The sequence below is a fragment of the Bacillus rossius genome, chromosome 1 (assembly GCF_032445375.1).
Source record: "Bacillus rossius redtenbacheri isolate Brsri chromosome 1, Brsri_v3, whole genome shotgun sequence".
Taxonomy (NCBI): Eukaryota; Metazoa; Arthropoda; class Insecta; order Phasmatodea; family Bacillidae; genus Bacillus; species Bacillus rossius.
The window spans coordinates 334,238,498-334,262,685 of NC_086330.1; the positions used below are offsets into that span (position 1 = coordinate 334,238,498).

A 24,188-nucleotide genomic window follows, 5' to 3' on the forward strand; every position below is an offset into this window, starting at 1 on the left:
TTATTGATCCAGAAGAAAAGGAAATATCATATTCGGCCTGAGACTGAGCCGTAATAGGTTTTTGCAACCAAACCATTTAGGCATTAAAAATGTTATATTCTTTGGGGAAGAATTTTTTTTTTAATTTTTTAATTTTTTGCATGATAAAATCTACCTCTGCATACTTTTATGAATAAGATTGAATCATTTTAATTGAATTATCACTATTTTGTATGGATACAAAGGAGTGAAATGAAATGTGCAATTGAATTAATAAATTTACTTTTATTTGCATTCTTTAATTCAAATATATTTATTACTTTTGAAATGTTGCGTGCGCCATATTTATTTTTACAAGTACAAAAAAAAATTTCGCAGCTGCTGGGTTTCGAACCGACAACTAGAGGTGGGTTGTTACAGCAATTTTCGGTATCTGTTCCAACCTGATACTGATACAGTAATGTACCTAGTTACAAGTTTCTGATACTTTTGTATCAGAGCAGTAGTGGTCCCAGGAAGCGACAAGGTATCAGCATTCTCGTTACAGGGTACAAATCCTCCGTGCCGTCATCACCAGCGTAAAAAAGTATCGGTGTCTCTGATACATTATTTATCACGCCCGGTAATTCTCTACCTCTGTTACTCTCATGCCCAATTGATACAGCCAGTATCAATTAGTTCAACATTCACTGCAGTTCGTCCTGGCCGTTATTAATTACCACCTTGTACATTGTTGCGGGCTGTCATGCTTTGTAGTTAGTATCTTTATAGTGAAATAAGGAATGGATAAGTGCAGGAAAAAGACTTCATTTGTGTGGAATTTTTTTACGGAAAATAATGAGTTTGCTAATTGTAATTTGTGTAAACAAAAACTGAGTTATAAATCATCATCGACTAATCTGAAGAAACATTTGAAACGTAAACATTGATATAGTATGCTCACTAATGTACGTATCTGTTTTTTTTTTTTAAATTTTGATAAAATCGTAATCTTTTAATGTATGAAAACACTAGTTACTAATTGTTTTCGGAAAAAAAAGTCCATATGTTGATTACATCTGTTATTAGTGTCAACTGTGAATTTATTTGCATTTTCATAGCTGTTAGGTGCACAAATATAAATATTATATCTTGTATTAATGTACTTTTTAATATTAGAATTTCATTAGTTTTATTATTGAACGAGACTGTGCACGCACTGCGCACTGAGCGTACTTTGATGTGGGAAAATAACCAAACGACTCGTAACAATTTCGCTTTGCGCCTCTCTTTCAAGGCTTTCCCCTGCGCTTCCTCCCCTACATTATTTCCCTTCTTTATCCCTTATTCGTCGTTCCTGCTCCCTCCCCTTTCACAAGCTCCGCCCAAGTGACCGTCATCTGCGATCAGGTTCTGCGCACATTGGCCGTGGTGTTGTTCCAGGCAAATTCTGAACTGATACCAAATATTTGATACCATATTTGCTGATACTAAAGTACTTGATACTTTTCAAGTGTACTCGTTTGCCGTTCCTTATACAGGAGCGTATCAGTGACAAAGTATCAGGTTGATACTTTTCGACCCACCTCTACCGACAACCTTTAGTTTAAGAGTTAGGTACGCTAACCACACGCCCACGAGGCCATACTGTTATTAGAGGTGGGTCGAAAAGTATAAACCTGATACTTTGCCACTGATACGCGCCTGTATCAGGGACGGCAAACGAGTACACTTGAAAAGTATCAGGTACTTTAGTATCAGTTCAGAATTCGCCTGGAACACCACCACGGCCAATGTGCGCAGAACCCGATCGCAGATGACGGTCACTTGGGCGGAGCTTGTGAAAGGGGAGAGAGCAGGAACGACGAATAAGGGATAAATAAGGGAAATAATGTAGGGGAGGAAGCGCAGGGGAAGGCGTTGAAGGAGAGGCGCAAAGCGAAATTGTTACGAGTCGTTTGGTTATTGTCCCACATCAAAGTACACTCAGAGCGCAGTGCGTGCACAGACTCGTTTAATAATAAAACTAATGAAATTTTAATATTAAAAAGTACATTAATACAAGATATAATATTTATATTTGTGCACCTAACAGCTATGAAAATGCAAATAAATTCTCAGTTGACACTAATAACAGATGTAATCAACATTAGGACATTTTTTTCCGAAAACAATAAGTAACTAGTGTTTTCATACATTAAAAGATTATGATTTTATAAAAAATTAAAAATTAAAAAAAAAAACAGATACGTACATTAGTGAGCATACTATATAAATATTTACGTTTCAAATGTTTCTTCAGATTAGTCGATGATGATTTATAACTCAGTTTTTGTTTACACAAATTACAATTAGCAAACTCATTATTTTTCGTAAAAAATTTCCACACAAATTAAGTCTTTTCAGTGCACTTATCCATTCCTTATTTCACTATAAAGATACTAACTACAAAGCATGACAGCCCGCAACAATGTACATGATGGTAATTAATACACGGCCAAGACGAACTGCAGTGAATGTTGAACTGATTGATACTGGCTGTATCAGGCGGGCATGAGAGTAACAGAGGTAGAGAATTACCGGGCGTGATAAATAATGTATCAGATTCTCCTTCCGGTCGCACGGTCTGCGTACGCGGAGCTTTGTTGCTTCCTGGGACCGTCTGATACAGAAGTATCAGAGACTTGTAACTAGGTACATTACTGTATCAGTATCAGGTTGGAACAGATACCGAAAATTGCTGTAACAACCCACCTCTAACTGTTATGTAGTTTCTAATGTTATATTATATATATCATATATATATATAATATATATATTATATATATTATATATATAAACTTTGTTTACGGTAGAGGTATAATATTAATACGATTTTATAACGAATACGCATCCCAAATACACCAAACTTATTTATGTGTTACAATATTTTTTAAACATTGTGCAAAAGATCCCGGGTTTAATTTGAATTATTATGTGTAACTGTAAAACACCATTGTTGGTTCAAAACCTATTTGAATTTTCAACATTAATTTTAAATAACCGTACCGATTGTGCTGAAAATCGGTGGACGATCGTTAAATTACATAATAATAATAATTCAAACGACGAAAATATGATTGAAAAGTCAAATCGATGGTTGTTCCAATCGAGTGGAAGAGAGATGCCACGCATGCGTACAATAAGCATGAAGAGAGATGCCACGCATGCGTACAATGAGCGAACAGAACACATCCGTAGTGGGACATCCGTAGTGGGACACTTTTTCGTGCGTGCAGCCGGCGTTCATCGATTTATTAGACGTTGTCACGTCAAAAAATTAATTAGTGGGCAAACTATCGTACAGGTTGTCCCAGGAGCCCTGCAGGCCTTCAATGTGTTGTTTCTGCGCTGAAGTTTGCCCTCTCCGCTGGCTCTATCCAGCCGTCTAGGTGCGCCATACTGCAGCGCGCTTGGGACAACAACGGCCTACGTCATTACACGCAAATACGAACTACATTATATTTCTGAAGTTTTTTCCCCACTTTAGCCGTTGGTAACAACAGGGATGGTACATATAAACCTTCCTACATTTCTAAGCTATCAATTAGAAATATATTTAGAAGTAAATATACCGTACGAGATGCACAAGGGCCTCTGAGGGCCTCCAATGTGCGGTATGCAAGGTATCTATCTCAAATATTATTATTTTTGACCCACTTTGGCCGTTTGTAACGATACAGCTGATACACAGGGGCCTTCCTACAAGTATCTGCTAGCAATAAAAAAAATAATTTGGAAGGGCGACTCCCGTATGGGTTGCACAAGGGCCTCTGAGGGCGTCCAATGTGTGGTATTCAAGGTATCTATCTCAAACATTGATTTTTTTTACACACTTTGACCATTCAGAATGTTAGTGCTGATTCATAGGAATCAAGTATGGGATTTCTTATTTTTTAATTTATTTATATAACATTGATATTTTTACTACAATGCACAATATATAATATATATTGTGCATGGTAGTAAAAATATCAATGTTATCTCCTTGTGGATTAAATTTATTTTTTATTTCATATACTTGGGCTCAAGCTTATATGTTTAAAAATACAAATACTGAGACAATAACAAAATAGGAAATAAGTGTCTATAAAAAAAGTGTAACTGAGGTCAACATGTAGGATGTTTTTATTTTATACAAAGATAGTTCATGAGAAACCGCAATGTGCATTTCTTTCTGGAAATTTATTTGTAAGATCAATTTCTATTTGCATGAATGTAATGATTCAATCACAACACATTTTTTACATAGTCACCTTTCAAATACAATTATCATGAAATACAAACCTTCATGCTTAAGTTCCATTGCTTGAACTTTGCAATGTATTCCATTTACACATAACCACGTAGAACCTAATCTAACCAACAGGTTGTTACATTCCACTACAACAACACTGAAAGTACCCAGGCACATGGAACACCTAATGGCCTCACCACTTACTTAATCCTTTTCCATTCCTTAGTTCCATTTCAAATTTTAATACAGCAGAGCCCTGGCATAACGTTTATAGGAAAATGTTATAAGCAAAAGATATAAATTTAGCAGGTAAGGAGAATGAATGCCGACCGAAGGCCATAAGCCCGGCCTCAGCCCGCAGAACTGGCTCCTGCTGGCGGAACGCACCCCTCGCCAAGTCTCCACCCAGATGAGACGAGCGGCATAACCTTGGCGCATGGAGGGAGTGTCCCCCCCCTCCGCACGCCAACCCCTGCGGCAGTTCTGATCAGCTCGCGGCCCGGAGCGGACGTGCGCGTACCATGGGGAGCCTTCAAGTTTTGTCTCTCTGATTCCTCACGACTGGTAACTATAGTCATCACCAAATAACTTTTTTAACGCAACTCCCCACGCTACTCCGGGTCGGTTTTTTTTTCTACGGTGCAGGGATTAACCCGGCCATCGCTACTTTCCAAGTCAAGCCACCGAGTCTAGGGGACACGCTGGGGCCGATCGACCCACTCACGGTTAGACAACAGAGCTAGCCTGGCGCCCTCCCGGAAAACACCCCAATTTTCACGTACAGCTCCTTAGACTCGCCGCGGGAATCGCACCCGAAACCCCGGCTGATGGCAATAACTATCTTAATGTGGATAATTTCAGTCCTTAAAGATGTCACGTTACAAGAACAAAATTAAAAGCAGGAACAATACAACAGAGTTCTAATATAAATGATTTTCAAATACATATTAATTTTTTAACATAATCATTGTGTTATAATACACAATTATTAGTTTGATGGCTCATAACTTAGAAAAGTATTCATTGTATATTGAGGAATCTGTATTGCCATCTGGTATACCTATTTATCAAAATCCTTCATATAACATAATCTATAGCACCTAATGTATTTAAAATCAGAACACAAGTGTCAAATATATATATATATATATTGTTACGATCGCGCTTGGCTGCAATGCTTGGCGTCGCCGCGCTCGTTCGACCTGTCTGCGCCCCCTTCCACCCGCATCCTCTCCCTGGTATCTCGTGTCATACTATCTCGCGACATCCTAACCTTCGCAGTGCGCACCTGCCTCAGATTGAGTTACGTAAAAGAGGGCCGCACTGCGGAATAAAAGGACTCAGACATGTTTATCGGCGCGTTTTGTGGGAATCTGAAGCTTGTTGCGTTTATCGGCGTTCTTTGAGCAGCCGCCGTGTCCTTCGACAGGACTCACGACGCGTTTCTGGTCATTTCGACGGCGATAGTCGCGCGATTTCTCGGAGACATGCCCGATTGTTCTGGACGGGAACCCAAGTGCTATATAAGGAGGTTGGGCCGACCTTCGAGTCAGTCTGAGAGAGAGTCAGTTCGAAGTGTTCAGTCGGGAGTCCTCCCGCGGCGGAGTTTCCGGGCGATAGTGCCGCGGGTGCGGCAGAGTGGCGAAGTCCTTGGACGAAGGTTCCAGGGCAGGGAGTGAGTGAGTTCAGGATGCTTTCCGAATATAATTACGAGATTTATTAACTGGCATTTCCATTGTATTTGATTTCTGTATTTAATTATGCGGAGGGGGGAGGAAAACCTTTTTAACAAACGCATAACTACAATTATAATTTTTCAAATACAAATTCAAAATGTAAATGAAATTATTTGGTAATCAGGAGAAACATTTAAGGAAATCACCAAGTCTACATTATTAAGTAGCAAGATTTACAAGACAATTTTTATTTTATATTTTAAATTTTAATGGCAATGATGTATTACAGCTTTGTTGTCCATTGCTTAGTATGAATCAACAAAAATAATAAATGACAAGCTAAAATTAATTAAATCCCCGCGACAAAAAAAAAGATAAACCTATATGAAGTTAAACAGAGAGGGAATAGTCTTGTTAATGTTTCATAACAATATTGATGACGTCTCCAAGATTGAGTCGCTTACATTACCACCCCTACATGCTTACGAGAGAAGTTATGGAATATGGGGGTTTTGAGCGGGGAACAATGAACACACAATTTTTATACGTATTTCAATGTTTGAATTTCAATGTGCTTTTTGGTTTCGTAAACTAGACTATAACCCCTCCCGTTATAGTCCATTTTGCAATGCCGATATTTTATTATCAACAAAAATGTCTGTAAACGTTTCAACTTGAAACTAAGTGAAATATAACACAGTACTCTATTTATTAACAAAGTTTATGATTTTGAAAAATAAAAGTTTTGAAAAGTAGTACATTTCGAGGTCTAAATTACTGGTATCACAAAATACCACGAGACCGGGTGGGATGTGGTCTACTTCTCGATACCAAGAAATATTTATCTCGAAATTTCTCTATTTCAAATCTAATAAAATATGCAAAAAATATTGCACCAACAGTTCTTTCACAGTGACCTACATTTTCCCTCGCTCATCCCGTTAGAACGTAACATACCAAAAGCGTAACCGACTTCTATCACATGTAACATTGTTCTGCCATCAGATTTATCTCTTTTAGGGCATATTTTAGTCTCCACTTTTATCTCTTGAAACGAATTCCAACATTGTTTATTAATATTTTACAATCACCTTTTGTCGACTTTTCTTATGTATTTCGGAATCTTACATTAATCAAACAAAGATTTTTACTCACCTCACAATCTCACACGTTTAAACCACCACTAACGTCATAAAAAAATGATCCTGCTATTAAAAAAAAAACAACCTCCAGTTATACCAACTCAATACTTCCATTACCTACACACTTCAATCAAAACTGACGTCGACCAGGGCTACGCCCTCCCTAAGCACGATGTGCATCACGCCGATGCCGACCCTCTCTCCCCCTGCCGACACCCTCTATTAAAAACCCTCCCGTCAACCAGTGGTGTGTGCTTGTGTGTTCGGTCTCCCTGCGCGAACCCTTACGGCGCCCACCCTAACTTGATTAGTGGAGAAATCATCTTTTTAAATAATGTAGTTAATACTTAAAAACTGTAATACCTAATACTTAAATCTAAATTAACTTGTAATTTTTAAAGGGTTTAAATATCTATGTTTAATTGTCTGTATATCATTCTATTAACGGTAAATGCAGCACTTGCTGCGGCCATGACGCCCAGGGCCCGGAGCAGTCATTTCCGTTCGCTAAGCGATGTAGGATGCAACTCAGCATTTCGTCGACTTCAACTATTGCTCTCAACTACCTCATAACTATTTTTAAACCTTTTTAATTAACCTTCGAGGCCAACCCCGGCGGCAGACTGTGTAACTTAATTAATTAAAGCTCCCCCGGAGCGTTTTGTATTATTCGGCGAACTTGCACTTTCGGGGCCGGACCACGCGGTATCCTGGTCAGAATGAAAGCTGGACTACGTGCTGTTTTTGACGTGACGTCTAATAAATCTATGAACGCCGGCTGCACGCACGAAAAAGTGTCCCGTATCACATATTTTCCCATTACGCTGTGTCCCGTTACGGTGTGTCCCGTTACGCTCATTGTACGCTTGAGCCGCATCTATTCTCTTCCACTCGATTGGAACCACCATCGATATGACTTTTTCGAGGCACATTAATGGCACCCGACCCGCTCCACTGTTGGAGAATTCCGAGTGTCTGCGCTAGTGGTATTGTTCAGGTAGAAAAGGTCGGTCTTATCTCCGTCTCTGTCCTGTGTGGGACCTCTCTTTCTATTAGGCTCGGGCATTCCCGTGGAAGATAATCTCCGGAGTCCTGTAGCATGAAAGGGGCGGGATGCCATGTTGCCAAACGTAAACCTAGCAGGAGGGGCATTCTTGGAAATGCGGTCAATCATCCCTGCCTTCTGTTCGAAGACTTCAGCTACCTGCGTTTCCTTTTGCTGCTAGACAAGCCAGACAGTGGCTTTCAGTGTGAAGCGCAACAGCTTGTGGAAGAGTGATAAACATGTACCTAAGCAATAAGAAAATGGTTTTACTCTTTAGTATAATTAAACGCAATAATTTGCTAAAGTGAATAATTAAAGAACGCAAATTAGGAGCAAATCGTCAAGATTCGTTAATTTAATAAATGGCCTTCGGTAAGATATTTTATTGGCCAACGATTCAAATCTCACTTTTAAAGATAATGAATGAATGTTATCTAACAAAATACTTTAGCCACGCATTTAGTTAGTATTTCAATCAAATAAGTTTTTAATTTATTTTTGGTGACATGGCTCTTGAAAGTGGTTTGAGTTACAATCAAGACACACAGCAGTATTTTTTAAATAAAATATATTTTAGAGGTTTCTGTAAATAATTATACAGCAGAAAGTGGTTATATAATTTGATTAATATACTTACAGGCCTATCGATAAATGATATGCACATGCTAAAAATATTGGTTTAAAATAAATTTTAAGCTACACAGTTATAAGCAAGTAATGTTTTTGTGATGGCAGACCATTAATTAACATTTTTGAAATTCACCCTTTAAATAACTCCTGCCCATAAATGCATATAACGTAAACTTATTTAGTAAATATCCGGTCAAGTTGGCAATGAGAGCGGAGTAGTATAGTTTAGTGCAATAACGTCATATCGTCTTATATAAAGTATAATATTTAAATTGCTTGCTCCTGTAATCGGTATATTTGCTCTATGTGAACAAGAGTAATAATAATTAATATGTCAGAAACATTTTAAAGTTTGCAATATTTTAACATTTCTCCGCAATAGTGTATGGACATGTCTCAGTACGTAAGTTTCGCCGTTGAGCAGAATGATTTAAAACAAGATCAGATAGTAAGCAGGGATTTCAAATATGTTCAGCTAAGCCTTAACACACAATTTTAAAATTTATTTATAAGTAAGCACCTCAAAATACACAGAATGAGAAACTGCACAAATATTTTGAGGTCACAAAATTACTCCTGTTAGGCTACATTGCATTATTGAACCCAAACTAACTTATGGATATTCTACATGTGTAGGCCTACTACTATTTTCCTACTTTTTAGTAAAGAAACTATTTTCAAATATTTTGACAGTTAAAGTTTTGTCCAATCTACACATTTATGTTACTAATGCTGGGGGCCAAATCCATTGTTAAAACAACCAAGAAAAATATCAAAACCAAAACTTATGACATCTCACTACATTTGCAGTTTGTAATGAGTAGTTTTTGTAAGAACAAGTCATGCTTATTCTTTGAGGTGCCTCGAAAGAGGAATGTCTGTTCTTATATTTGACTACTAGGAATATCTGAATACTGAATAATATAATTTTAGGGTAAAAGGTAGGTTTAATAGCTGATAGGTTATTTAGAGCGCAAAGAGGGTAAAATAATATCCTGAAAAAGACAACATCTTCCATTTGTTTAGAAACTGTCGTTTGAATTTCAAAAAAATAAATTTCTTAAACAAGGTAGCCTCAGAGGCTTATTAAAATACGCTGTAATTTTATCAAAAGCCCTAGAGGTTATAGTGTGCTTTCACATACGCCATAAATAATCTATAATGACTTGATCTTTATGTGTGATATCCAATCCTTTTAATAATTTTTTAATGTGGTTCACCACCACTTACGTACTGAGTGTCTAAGGGTGGTATTCATATTTATGTCTTGAGCAATTCCTTCGTCAAGAAATTCTTATATGCATTCGTTTTTAAATGTTTGTGTGCTATAGATGTTTCTTGAGATTGTCTCAAGTGATCAAAAACAAGACAGTCTTGATGAAGACGATCTTATGGTTGTTCCATATTTCTTGTTTCTGAGAGAGCATTTTCCTGTCTCATAGTTGTTGCTTGAGAACACCATCGCAGGAGCATGTTTCATAGTCACTGAGACATTGCTTATGAACACAAATAAGACAGTCTTGGCCAAGACCACTGCAGACATATCTCAAGCAATTGCTTGTTCAGAGTGCAGTGAAGAAAATGGCTGCTTCTTGTAAACCTCGTATTTTTAAACTTATATAAATACTGTATGAAGTGCCGTATTAATTTGATATGTGTTTTAAATAATTCTAGGGTTTGTTTGTGAATGTTGATTACATATTCTAGTTCTAAACAGACCTGTTTATTTACATACTGATAGCAGAACGAGTACCTATTATGAATGTGGAAGACGATGCATTTAATGATGTTGATGTATAAATCACCGTCAGAAATATGTAATCTATATTCATTACGACTAAAATCAATTAAAAACAATAAGAAAATATCATGGCACATACTGATATTATTATTATCTCTATCAAAAATTTATGACAGCATCGGTAGCTCGATTGATAGAGCAGTTATTTGCTGAGCTGGTTGAGATGGTTCAAATCTCGACACTATCAAAAAAAATTAAAATAAATATTAGTGAATAATACACAGTTTTAAGAAACAGATAAAAAAATTCTTTTTTGTATCCAATTATTATAATATATTTAAATAATATCTCAGTAAAATGGTCTGTTTAGCTTTGTGACAAATGTTGTACTTATAACAAGAATAAATTATACTATGCCAAGTAACTTGAACTATAAAAATTAATTATAATATATAAGGAAATGAATGTTATATATTACTGATAAATTAACGAACACTCCATACGGACTAACTACATGCCTGTTTGCCTAAATAAAAAAATTAGATGGTTTTCTTCCACTTTAGATTTAAGTTTTTAATGGCATGTGCATTTGCATGAAAACAATTGTCGAGGGTTGAGTGGGAGATAATAAATTACCTATTTTAAATAAGGGGGAAAAACTGTCTATTTTAGCTGTTACAGAGGTGATACATCGGAGGAAAGGTTTTTGAAAATTCAGATTTTTCTATAACTCCCTTAATAAAACCAGTATTGCATCTGTGTGATGTTAGATTTCGTAAGAGTAATACCAAATAAATTTTCATAATCTATATTTCTAATATTAACTGCAAGAGGTGGAAAACAGCTATTAAAAGACAAAAGAATTCATAACGTATTTACTATTAAATTTCTGTCAAGTTATTGTAAATCTTCAAACAATATATAAAAAGTTCTTCTGAAATAATTTCTGTTAAGACGAAACATTACTGCAAGAATAACCAAGTAGGGCTGGAACAGAAAATATATGCCCAATCTTCACTGCAAGAGGTGGAAATAAGCGTTTAAGAAATTAAACTTTTGTTGAAAATAATTTATCTTATACGTCCAGTCTTCACTGCAAGAGGTGAAAATAAGTGTTAAAAACACAAAATTAACTCATTATAGTCAAATACATTACATTTTATTGCAAAAACACTGAACACTGTCCTAAATATTTGTTTGAAAGCAATTTTAATGTTAAGGACAATTACTGCTAAAGATTCAAATAATAAAAAGGGTTTTAAAAGATTCTAGATTTCTTACTATGTACACGTAGCTTACAATATCAGATTCATTCAAACTTAATGTTAACTTTCTAAGCATAAAATTTTTCTACCTTAATTTTAATATTTCATTTTACTGTGTATTTAAATCTGATATTTTATCAATCTAATATATGCGGTATCTTATCTCAAAACATCGGATTCTAAGATTTCAGTTCTCTGTGAGATAAGTAGCAGAATTTTTGACAAACGAGTCCAGTTGGCAAGATTCGTGTATGCTCGTGTGTTTTCGGCTGTCTTAAGATATTTCTTCGTCAAGCAGGAAGTATGTGAAACAAGCGTTTGCTTGAGCATGCAGTCTTCATGAAGCTCATCTTATTCAGGGACTATGAAACACGGAGGTGGAAATCACCATCTTGAGAAACAAGACTGTCTTTGCCAAGATGGTCTCAAGACATTGCTCAAGGGACAACTATAAATACCAGCCTAAGCTACGGTTATTGTCTAAAAATGTAATGTAAATGTATCCCCCAGATAATGTTTACTACTACATATGTATGGTTATTTAATGGTTACGTAAATAACTGCCATTTTCTTTATGAATAAACGAAGTCAGAAATTAAAAACGCCAGGTATTCGTAACTGACTCTAGGGTAAAACATGGCACGGAAATATATATATAGTTTTAAATGTGTTTTTAAACAAGTCTTTTAATCGCTTCGTGAAATAAGTTTTGTATTAACATTAACCTTTTGCAATTTTCCCGTATCATTGTATCTATAAAAAAAAATCATACTAAGCATTGTACACATAAAATTGATTTATTCAGTATGTCTGCAGCATTGAGAATACAAGTTTAGATCTTCACGAATATATCTTTTATACATTAGGAAGCAGATAAAGTTAAATCGTTTTTTAATACAATACTATCATAAATAAGTTTTGCAAATTATTTAGCAGTCTGACGACCATGTACAACGTTTTTTATAAAAGAGGTTACCATGCATTAACAATCAATATCAAGCTGTAGTTGTTTGACGCTTCAACAATGCAGAATGTAATGTTCATCTGAAATTATATGAATACTTTCAAATTGTATGAAGCGTTTAGATTATAAATATACATATATGGCAAAAATGCATTAGCACCTTGAGAAACGATTGGTACCTAAATTAAATAATTATACATCTTCAAAATTGATTTAATTATTCTCTGCAATCCATAACTACTAATAAAATATATCAAATAAAAATAGTTTTATTGCATTATTTCATTGTATTAAAATTTAGCACAGGTTATCTTTCGCTTCTGAATTCATATGGCATGCTAAAAGTAATAAAAAAAGTGAATTAATAGACAATGCAGTGTCTTAGAGGCATATCCCATTCGAGGTTTTTGCCTATTTTCCAGTTAAATTAAAAAAAAATCATGGTTACAATGAAAAAACTCATGGAAACAAACAAATGATATAAATATGCTGAGGCAAAAATACCTTTTTATGTAATATTAAAAACACCTTTTTTAATATAATGTATCTAATTATTAAAACACATTATTATCATAGAATTGTTGATAATGCTAAATTGGCAAATGTAATTAAGTGCGCCTTAACATGTATACACATGTACACATATTTATGTACATTCATCCTTTTAGATACAATTTCATAAACACAGGAACAATTCACACAATAGCCTATTATTCGATTGAATAATCAAAAAGACATACTAACTGTAATTTTTTATATAATAGTAAGTCCTACGATAAATTTAAATTTTAAATATAAATTTAGCTGCTGTAAATTGAGCAAACATGAATAGAAAATAAAGGATTTTTATGAATTTGGCATGCTGTGTAGAAATTCATTAATTAAATTCAAATTATACTAAGTTATTTCGGTTGGAAATTGTTAATGCCCGACACATATGCAACTGATTCACAACATTTACAAATAACCAACATTGTGTGTGACTCCTATGGAAAGCATAGGCTACGTCTGTAATGAATTGGGAGACAAAAAAATGTTGCGAATTTATTTTAGGTCGTTACACCTTAAACACGCCTACATTTAAGTTACATATGCTATTGTTTCGCAGTAATCTGGACACACCCCGAACACCTATAAGCTAATAACACATTTTTCACTCAATAACCTAGAAAACTACGTACATTATTGTGTGAAAATGGAAAACGCTGATGCAGTAAATGAAAAACTGGCAAAGGCTTCAGTATACTCACATACTTAATTCCGTCCCACTCTTAGATTGCAGTACACGACTTACATGGAGCGCGCTGTTGCCAAATCTCTCAACACATTACGAATTTCAGGATATATTATTTTTCATTGGAATTCTGATTAAACAAGAATCATTTTAAGAACCCATATCGTTATTTATAACATTTTACATTATCACACCTACACATTTGTAATAATTGCCAGTTTTGGGTAGAGCCTACATTTAAAAAATAGCTACCTACTTATTGCAGCCGTTCCCCTGGAGCGGCTTTCGGAAATTTTTTTAATCGTTTTATGATCCCAAAAATAACATAACCATCATCAAGTAAAAATGTGTATACATGTATATATACACATATATATACACATACACAAACGATAACTACCGTATATTTGCACAAATTACTTCCTAACATATATAAAATATAGTAATGGAAAATCTCAGTCGAGTTAGTTACGGGCAAAATTTGACTAACTGGTTAGAAATGGGGAATATTTTTTGAAAAAAAAATCGCAGTTACTCGCATAATATAATAAATAACGCATCTGTTTTAACATATGATAACACGTAGCAGTAATAACAAAAATATTTTTTTTACTATATACATTTCTAATACAACCATAACTGCAAGGCGTGAAAAAGAATTAGGGTTATAGGAAAAAATATTCATAACTTCATTAGTAGATACACTATGAAAACCAATAAAATTGTTTGCAAAAATTATAATTATTATCCAAAAATTTGCCTGAAACATTTTTTGATAAAATCAAATATTGCTAAAAGGGGTTGTAGCAAAAACAGGGGTATACTTTTTTAAAAAATCTGTACTATGTACACTATTAAATAACTTTTTTATTGTTTAACTTTTAATTACTATTTATAACTTTCGTCTGAAATAATTTATAAAATCGATTATCCCCCAAAATTTCAAACAAAAACGGGGGTTAAGGAGAAAAAAAGTAACTATTATTAGGCAACGATTAAAAATTCAAGTTGTATACAAATTTAGAAATATTATCTAAAAACATTTGTATAGTACCAGGCGTATTCGTTGGTCATTGCAAAGGAAATTGTGAGTGCCAATAGACGAATAGAGAACACGTTTATGAAAGGTGATAGTCAATAATAATTAGTTCAGGAGGCTAGCGCTCTGGCCTTTACACAAATTGCGGCCTCTAGTGGCATACTGAATACAGTTGTTATGCTGACAGCTTCCGTTTATTCTTTTTCGGTAGGTTATCTTCTACGCAAGGCGGATCTCTGACTGCCGTTTCTTAATTTTTGCGGTGCCATCGCACCAGCATAAATCACTATTGTATAGCAGTTCAATTATTTTAACTACACTAATACATTTGACATATTAAACCGCAAGCTATAAACCACTGACCACTACACCTGTAAACTCGTTTAACACTGCCGTGGGGAAGGAAGAAAGCCAGCCGGTCTAGCAGCAGGTAGAGAGGATACTCAGAGATGGGACAGGTACCTGGCAACACCGGGCCAAGTCAGCGTGCTCTTTCCGAGAAGAGGGAAAAGACGAGCGAGACAACGCGGCACCACTAGTGTTGCGGGTTGCATTCAATATATTTTGGAATTCCAGGGGTTACATTTCTTTCGTAGAGGCTCACAGCTTTCATATAGTGAAAGTCACATTTTTGTTATTTTAGATGAAAGTATATTGAGATTAGTATTTCGTAATGGTATTTTTATATATTTTAAACAAATATTTTTGGATCTAGAAACAACTTAAATTTTCTCATTTTCTGGCTCAAGTACACTAATAAATTATTTTTTAAAAAAAATTTAAAATACACCACTCAATAGTATGCATAATGAACTCGCAAATTACCAAAATTTCATAAATTACATTGAACGGCTACTGAAATAATCTCTACAAGAAATGCCATATTTTTTAACTTTGAGTGCCAGTTATGAGAAAACTATAAGTTATAGCGCAAATCGGTTTTGCACAGAATCTTGTATGTATAAGGCCAACATAAACACAAAATAATATGCTATAAATAAATTTGGGCCTAACAGCCTTAAACTTGAAACACTCCCATTCGTTTCCTACTTTTCCTATCATCGTCCTATCCTTAACAGAATAACACATATTGGAAGAAGTTAGATAGCAAACATGTATAAAAGTTATAGTTAAAACAATCTCTTCGTTAAAGTAATAAACATATTTGAATTAATGAGTGCAAATAAACGTACATTTATCAATTAAATTGTAGATTTCATTTGTATCCATACAAAATAGTGATAATTCAATAAAAATAATTTTATTTTATTCATAAAAGTATGCAATCATTTCATCAATGTTTTGTTATGACCTTGTGACGTTAAACTATCGTCCATAAACCGACTTTACAGACAACCAATTTTTTTTATTACTTCCAAACTCTTTTTTCCTACCTCAATGCCCTACAAATATGACGTCATTAATTTACCCTATGTTTTCTTTTTCTTCAACCAATCAGAAATCCGGTATCATAAACAAGACTTGACCCAACAGAGTTCCCAGCAACTGAAAAACCGTCAAAAAATGGCAGAAACAAACAAAAAAATCATGGTGCATTCCTGATAAAAATAGATGGATAGTATGATAAATCCTTGCCAATAAAATAGCAAATGAAACAATACAACTAATTTTCATTTCTAAATATTTACTATTTTGTTCGAGCCAAAGAATAGAACATGAACGCGATAGGACAAATGACAGAAAACATAACACTTCACTGACAGTCACACCACTGCATAATAAATTGAAGGATGAGTAACAAAATCAATCCAGGAACATATATTAAAATTATCTAACTTATATCCATGTGACTCTCGTCTACTTTCTGTCAAGCCAATCAAATAGTCGCATTCCGTTACCAATCGTGTTAACATGGTGATAAAAAATTGTCTCTCAATTGAGCCAACAAATGTTCCCAAAAGATCAGAGCATCACATAATTTAACTTCAAGGAAAGGTTTTTTTTTATTCTTTACAACTATATGTTTCTTATGTACATACCATCATAATGTTATGTCAAATATTTTAACCACTCTTATCTTGCTCTCTGTGTTTTAGCATCCTAGACACATTTCATTTAAGTTTCATTGTTTGGGATTTTTGCACCACACTTGCTTTAACCATTTCACTAAACACTCGTATATTCCTGGATCTTCTGATTCTCTCAGTTTTTTTTTTCCTAATGTTTCCCAATTGAATTCAGGGTTCAAAATGTTACCTGCGTTCTTGAAATGTTATGAAATCCCAAAATCCTCAGAAAATACAAATTTTTTTTCAGTCCTATTTTTACTTCTTTCATACAACACTTTACTGTAAGAATGTTGCAAGCAGGAGCATATGCCAAATTTCATTTCAGGTTGAGGGAGGGGGGATAGAACCACTTTGCCTGCTGTTTGCTTTCGAATTCTTTCCTTTTGTTTGTGGGAGTAAGAGAATTATTAGAATTACTGGGGAGGGAGGAATCCCCCGTCCCTCTTTCTGCATATGGCCCTCGTTACATATGTAGGTTTAGATATGACAAAGCCTTTCTCTTCTATGATTACAAAATATAGCATACAAGCTGAATTAAACTTGCAAGTTGCAGTAATGCCTGATGCAAGAATGTCAGAACAGTAACACGTTCTTAAAATCATATTTCACATAGCGGTAAGAACTAAATGTGTGTATCTATACAGTCAACAAAGAACGTTTCTTGGGTGGCTGAATAAATGTTGGTTTGGTGTTTACACTGTTTGCCTACCCCAATAGTGTAAACCTTATAAAATATCAGATATTCTGTGAAATAATAAGTCTGCGCACTTTAAAACCAACTAGCATCTAGTTCTACAGTGAAAGAATAAGATAAAAGGGAGATGGAGGTTGGAGAAGAATGACAGTTCATAAGTCTGGCAGCTTAATACATGACGTCAAAGCATAAATTAGCAGCAGCAGCAGCCATTAACAGAAAAAAAGCATTGCACTTGTACAATTATGCACTTTATAGTATTAAAGCTTTTTTTTATACTTCTGTATGTATCTTTACCAAGAATTTTAGCTAATTAAAAAATTTCAATCATTCAAGCAACTTATTGGAATGTAATACGAACACTTAAAACTCAGTAAATTTTAAAGTTGATCATAAACAATTTTTATAATTTGAAAAAAAAAATTAACACTGTGCTGTACATCAAATGCTAAAATAATAATAATAATAATAATAATAATAATAATAATAATAATAATAATAATAATAATAATATGCAAAAAGGAAAAATAAATCACAAAAAAATTCTGTCACAACATAGATGCATCACTCCTGCTAGTATTCATGTTACACTTGAAATGTAACTAAGGCAACATGAAAATAATGTATAAATAAAATAAATAGTTACAATTATAAAAAACTATCCTCAAACATCACAGGCTTGACCCACTGAGCTCATTTCATGTTGCAACTTAAATTTAAAGTTGTAATAGAAAATGATATTACAACAGTACAGTAATATATATATATATATATATATATATATATATATATATATATATATATATATATATATATATATATTAGCCTGAGGGAGCCTATCTTGGTTGAACAGTTTCTTCAATAAACAAAGGCACAATTAAAAAAAAATATTTTATTCATGCTAATAATTACTCATACCAAATGTGTGTGTGAGTGTATGTGTGTGTGTGTGTATATATATATATATATATATATATATATACACACACACACACACACACACACACACACACACACACACACACACACTCTCTCCCGATTATTCGCGAAATTAAGTGGCAGGGCCAACGTGGATAGTGAAAATCGCGGATAACCCGCAAAAGAGCCGAAAATGGGAAACAAAAAAGGAAACATTAATTTTAACTTAAAAATCTAAATATTTATGTCCAGTAAAAGTTACAATTAAAATACAAATTTTTAAATGATGCTAAAATTTTAGTATTTTACAGAATAATTAACATACAATACATTTCAGTAATGCAAACATAAAAGTGCTCAACCATACGACTAGAAACAAAGTGCGACAGAGACAAAAATAGCAACGCATGCCAGCCTACTGCGTGAGTTCCGAGAAGGCCTGTGGTGTTTTACTGTACACTGCACTCAATATACTCGTCAGTAGAGTTAAAATTTGCTCACTTGTAATAAAATACAGATTTACATAGGTGCTGTATTTTTCGTAGCAAGCGCGGATAATCCGCACCGCGGATAATAGGGAGTTTACTGTATGTATATCTGCCTGTGTGTGTGTGTCTGTGTGTGTGTGTGTGTGTGTGTGTGTGTGTGTGTCTGTGTGTCTGTGTGTATGATCTCTCTATTGGTAGCTAGAAATGAATGATAAAATTAATAAAACTACTGAACTAAAAAATAATGCTCTTAAGCTATTTACTTAAACAATTGCAACATACTTGTTTGTCCGGCCATCTCTAATTGTATCTCCGCTTCGTTGCCAGTCAAGAGAAGTTTTTATGACAGCATTTTCACCCATAACTTCAATTCGCACTATTAAAGAATGTTCATTTTTCTTTGTCACACAATCTTTTGTGGGACAATTCTGACCAAGCATGTCCTAGAAGAAAAAAAACTCCTTTTCTTAAAAAATGCAATGACAAATTGTAGTATCACAATATCAAATGCTTTTGTTAAAGAACTATAAGGAATGGATTTATTTTGTGATGATACAATGATGTTTAGCTCTCACACATAAATTAATACAATAATTACACAACACTACATAAACTGAATTATTGCTAAGCACCCATCTTAAGGGTCTAGCATACCTGGGCACACTCATGGTGTGCAGAGCTGCAGAAAAAAAAACACGCAATTCTTAAACTGCTCAAGATATCCTAATGGTGTCTTTACGAGAAGTATTTAAGAATACACTGAGGGCAAATGAGTAGTTTCCGTGTTTTTTTTTTTTTTAAATGTATTTTTAGAAGAGTGAAAATGGATAAAATGTGTGTTTTCTGAACAATTTTTTGGCATCAAACACTCGGTGCAGATTCTTGAAAGCACTCACACCTCCAACTTAATTTTAATGTTACCACTCAAATTTCATATTTGCCCCCTCATGCACAACAAGAAGACTGCTTGCCAGTTCCAAGCCTCGTGATTAAGAGGCGATACCATGCTAGAAACACTAAGGAGCATCTCACAGATCATCCAGCCTCACAGACATAAATATACCCCTGATTAGCTCTGACTAAGCTGTGTAGACCTATTTCATTTATTACACACAATTCCCAAAAAAACTACATTAGCTTCATTTACATTTCTTGCAGTGACTGATCAGCTGCAATGTGTATAGTTTTTGAAAACAAAAAAAGTTACATAAAAGGGTTGAATTCAAGCAATGTTACATACCTGACATAACGAACATGATCCTGTTTCTACACATGGTGCACCTTAAAACTTTCAAAATTCATTGAAATATCAATTTACTTGTCAGTGACTTTTTATGAGAAAAAGGCTATTCTAACTGGGTCTGAATGCCTTTGCTAGATTACACCAAGCTCAATTCTGTCTGAGCAGCTTTCTGCGTTGTAAATTAAATTGGAGAAAAATAAAATAAATTATGACACAATTCAAACTATGCCCAATCTTTCACAACTAAAGGGAATAAACTTCACTAGATAAAAGTGTCACGGACCAAACTATTATGTACGGTAACCCAAAGAGTAATTTTTTAAATTTATTTATAAATACAGCACAGTCCCACTAATCCGGACTAGAAGGGACCAAACTCTGAGTAAAACTATACAAATTAATTTTTGAGTAATTAACATTTTTAAATTGTCTTGTTTGCAATAAATCAATACATGACAACATGATAAGCAATAGCATACGAGTGACACTGTGCACTGCTGCACAAATTAAAAAAAAAAGTGGACACCTGTACACAGCTGCAGAACAATTGAACATGCACACACAGTGTATTTGTGTTAGGGAGACGAGATGATAAGTGTGATACTTGCTGGTGCTTCTAGCATGGTATCGTCTCCAAGCGTGTCTCCTGGCGCGCAGTCTTCTCATCGTGCATACGGCAACTATGAGACATGATGGTGACCATAACATCATATGGCGGAGAAATGAAGATCAAGGTGTGAGGCAAATAACTTGAATGCTTTTAAGTATCTGTAGCTTAAAAAAATTATTCTGAAAAAAAAAAAATGTTTTAGCCATTTTTTACTTTTCTGAAAAGACAGTTTAAAAACAAAATACGGAAACAGAACTACACATCCGCCCTTACCATATTCTTTCATGTTTACAGTGAACAGAACCACTGGGTTATCTTGAGCAGTTTTTAAATCACGTGGGTTCTTCTGAAGCTCTGCACACCTTATGTGCACTCAGGTAGGCGGAGCATCTGCACGCCCAATTAGAATTTTCATAGCTACGGTTTATTGTTAGGTCACATGTTTTGTAGATCAGTGCATAAATGCATAAATGTTTACATACATGGTTTACATACTTAAATGGTAAGGCCACTCATGTTTCAAATTAACAAATACTGTTTTATGAATGTTAAATTAGATAACGTTTTAACTCCTACAGAAACAACTTGCATGGTCACAGCTACAAATTCTGGGATGCAACATAGCTCAATCAGACTTATGCAAAATCACTGCATATATACTATTAAAAAAAACAAAAAAAACACTGAAATGGAATTACCTTGTCTGTTACTTTTTGAAAGCTTTTGGACTCTTTAAAATCTTTCCAACAGTGCACGTGGTACTCAATCCTGCATTTTTCTTCACAAATAACTACAATAAAACCATTAAAGTCAGGGTCACTGAAACAAAAAAATAAAATTATGCGCTAGTATAATTATTTTGTTAAAAACAGTTTCGGTTATCAGTATCCCCCCCCCCCCCAAAAAAAAACTATAATCCTGTTTTACCTGAATAGAAGCCAACCTTGATCGCAGGGCGACCCCTAAATTTGGCTGTCCCCTTTCAAAAAATAACACATAAGTTTATTTTTATTCTACATCATAATCACAACTCATTTTTATACATCTTTCACGACTACACATTATTTTCGAAGAACATATGTCAGCGTGCTGCTGTACAGTTGTTATTGCTAAGGGCCACACCTTCCAACCTTTCACATATACATTTATGTAATATATTTTATTGGAGTTAATACATTTTATTCACTGTTTTTGAGGTTTGATATATTAAAGCTAAATTTTGTATGTAAATGTGTTAAGTCACTAGACAAATATACTAACGTTATGTTATTTTTATTGATATCTAGAGGAATAGAAAATAATTTGTTTACATATATTGATAAAAACTTCTTAAAGTTATTTTTACCCATTTCAGCATATAAGTTAGGTTATGAGGTATTGAACATAATTTTCTATTATTTTTTATAGTATTTTATTTAATACTTTGTGTATCACAATTCCTATTTGCTAAAGAGTTTCTGTGAGAGAAACAGATGACACCCTGAAGTACATACAAGAAAGAGAGAAATGATAGTTCCCTGCCAAGTCTGGGAACTCAAGGACAAATGATGTATCATAATTGAAACAAGACAGTAATAATAAGAAGAAGGTGAAGAGGAGAAGGAGTTTTATTAAATTTCATGGTTGTGATCCAGGTTATACATACCAATCTCGGGAAACTTTTTGAAACTATTTAGAATTCATTGGCCACAGTTGTCGGTATGAGTCCACGACCAAGCAAACACAATGTTTTCTCATCATTTTTAGGCTGGAGTTTCCTTTGGTTATACCGTGTATTGTAAAAGATCTCTGGATTTAATATCAGTTAAAAATAAAGTTTGCTTTGTCTAAAATTTCAGTACCTATTGAAAGTAAAATGTTCTATAAGTAGTGAACTGTGTTTCATGATTTTTTTGTGGCTATTTTGTATCTTGGTCGCAATGGCCACCATTGTACTCTGTGAATTTTTGATCAAAGATAATATAACAAGTTGAAATCAATAAATGGTTAGAGAGACTTTATTTCCATCATAAATTATTGGTAGTAACATTTCATGACACTTAAAACAGTATTATTAGCACTAAAAAAAATCTTTTTCAAGTGTTTATATGTATGTAACAGTTTGTTCAATTAGAGCTAGCCAGAGGTTTGAAATGTTACACAGTCTGCGTCTGTTTGGCAAAGTAATCAACTTTGAGGTTGTAATTACTATCAGAAAATTATTTACTTGGAACCTGAGATGCAGATGTGCCAAATTTCTTGACACAATTACCAACAAGTAGATAATTGTAAATATTAAGAAAAACTATAAGGTTAAATTCCATTTAGTACAACATATAACATGCAAATGAGGTTAACATTACATTTAAGAAGAAAAATATTTTGAAGCGTAAACCAGCATACCAACAAAAAAATAAATATTTATCCAGGGATTTTTTTTTAAGACTGTAGGCAGTTGGAAAAACGGAACACACACTAATTCCGTAGCCATATTATTTTCTATTTAGATTAGTTATCCTGCAACCAAATATTCTGTTTACATTTATTCTCCTGTTTTTTTTATAACGAAAAAAAACCCTCATACAGAAATTGATTTTACTGAAAAATATTAAAGGTACCTAATAAGATACATGTAACTTAACGTAATAAATTAAATTAACACTGTTTAATGGACAGTTAAGTATATTTACATGATTTTAATTTTTTTTAAGTTAAATTCTACTTGAATTTTTCTTGGTGCATGAACCCAGGCTGACCTATGTTTTCATGAGCAGTTTATATGAATAAAAACACTCTGCTCTATTCAGGTTTATAAGTTAACTTACTTGTAAAATATCAGTTCTGAAGGTTCAATGTGCTGGCTCAGTTTGCGGCAATCTTCATATCGACACACAGCATTTGGCTGATGATGAGTCCGGCAATTCTTCAACAGTTCAGTTAGAGCAGTCTACACATAAAAAGTTTAGTATCAAATATCCATGTAACGAGAAACCAAAAATTAAAATAAAATAGTGTACTAAGACCAAACAAAAAAATTTTCACAAAAACCATTATTTCCAAATGTATTTTGAAGGAAGATAACCTGTAACAACCCAGATTACAGCCTTCCTCATGCAATCCAGTAATAATCATTTGTTATAAATTTTTGTCATATTTCAGGTTAAACGTAAAGTGTTTCCCCGGGTTTATTGTTTTTATTTATAAAATGCATAAGTTCGTTTTTGAAGTTTTTTTTTTTTTGCTGGTTTCTCTGTGT

The 24,188-nt window shown here is 34.0% G+C and overlaps 1 protein-coding gene across 10 annotated transcripts in view; it reads right to left on the bottom strand.

Annotated features, from left to right (window-relative positions):
* The window catches only part of LOC134528074 (E3 ubiquitin-protein ligase TTC3-like), a 170,326-nt gene that overhangs the window by 104,124 nt on the left and 42,014 nt on the right, over nt 1-24,188 (bottom strand). For all 10 annotated transcript variants that reach the window (XM_063361300.1, XM_063361302.1, XM_063361299.1 and 7 more), the window contains exons 12-14: nt 23,758-23,879; nt 21,652-21,772; nt 19,383-19,543 (exon numbers count right to left, since the gene is read on the bottom strand). In XM_063361300.1, coding sequence (XP_063217370.1) covers nt 19,383-19,543; nt 21,652-21,772; nt 23,758-23,879 — 404 coding nt within the window. The remainder of the gene's footprint in view (nt 1-19,382; nt 19,544-21,651; nt 21,773-23,757; nt 23,880-24,188) is intronic.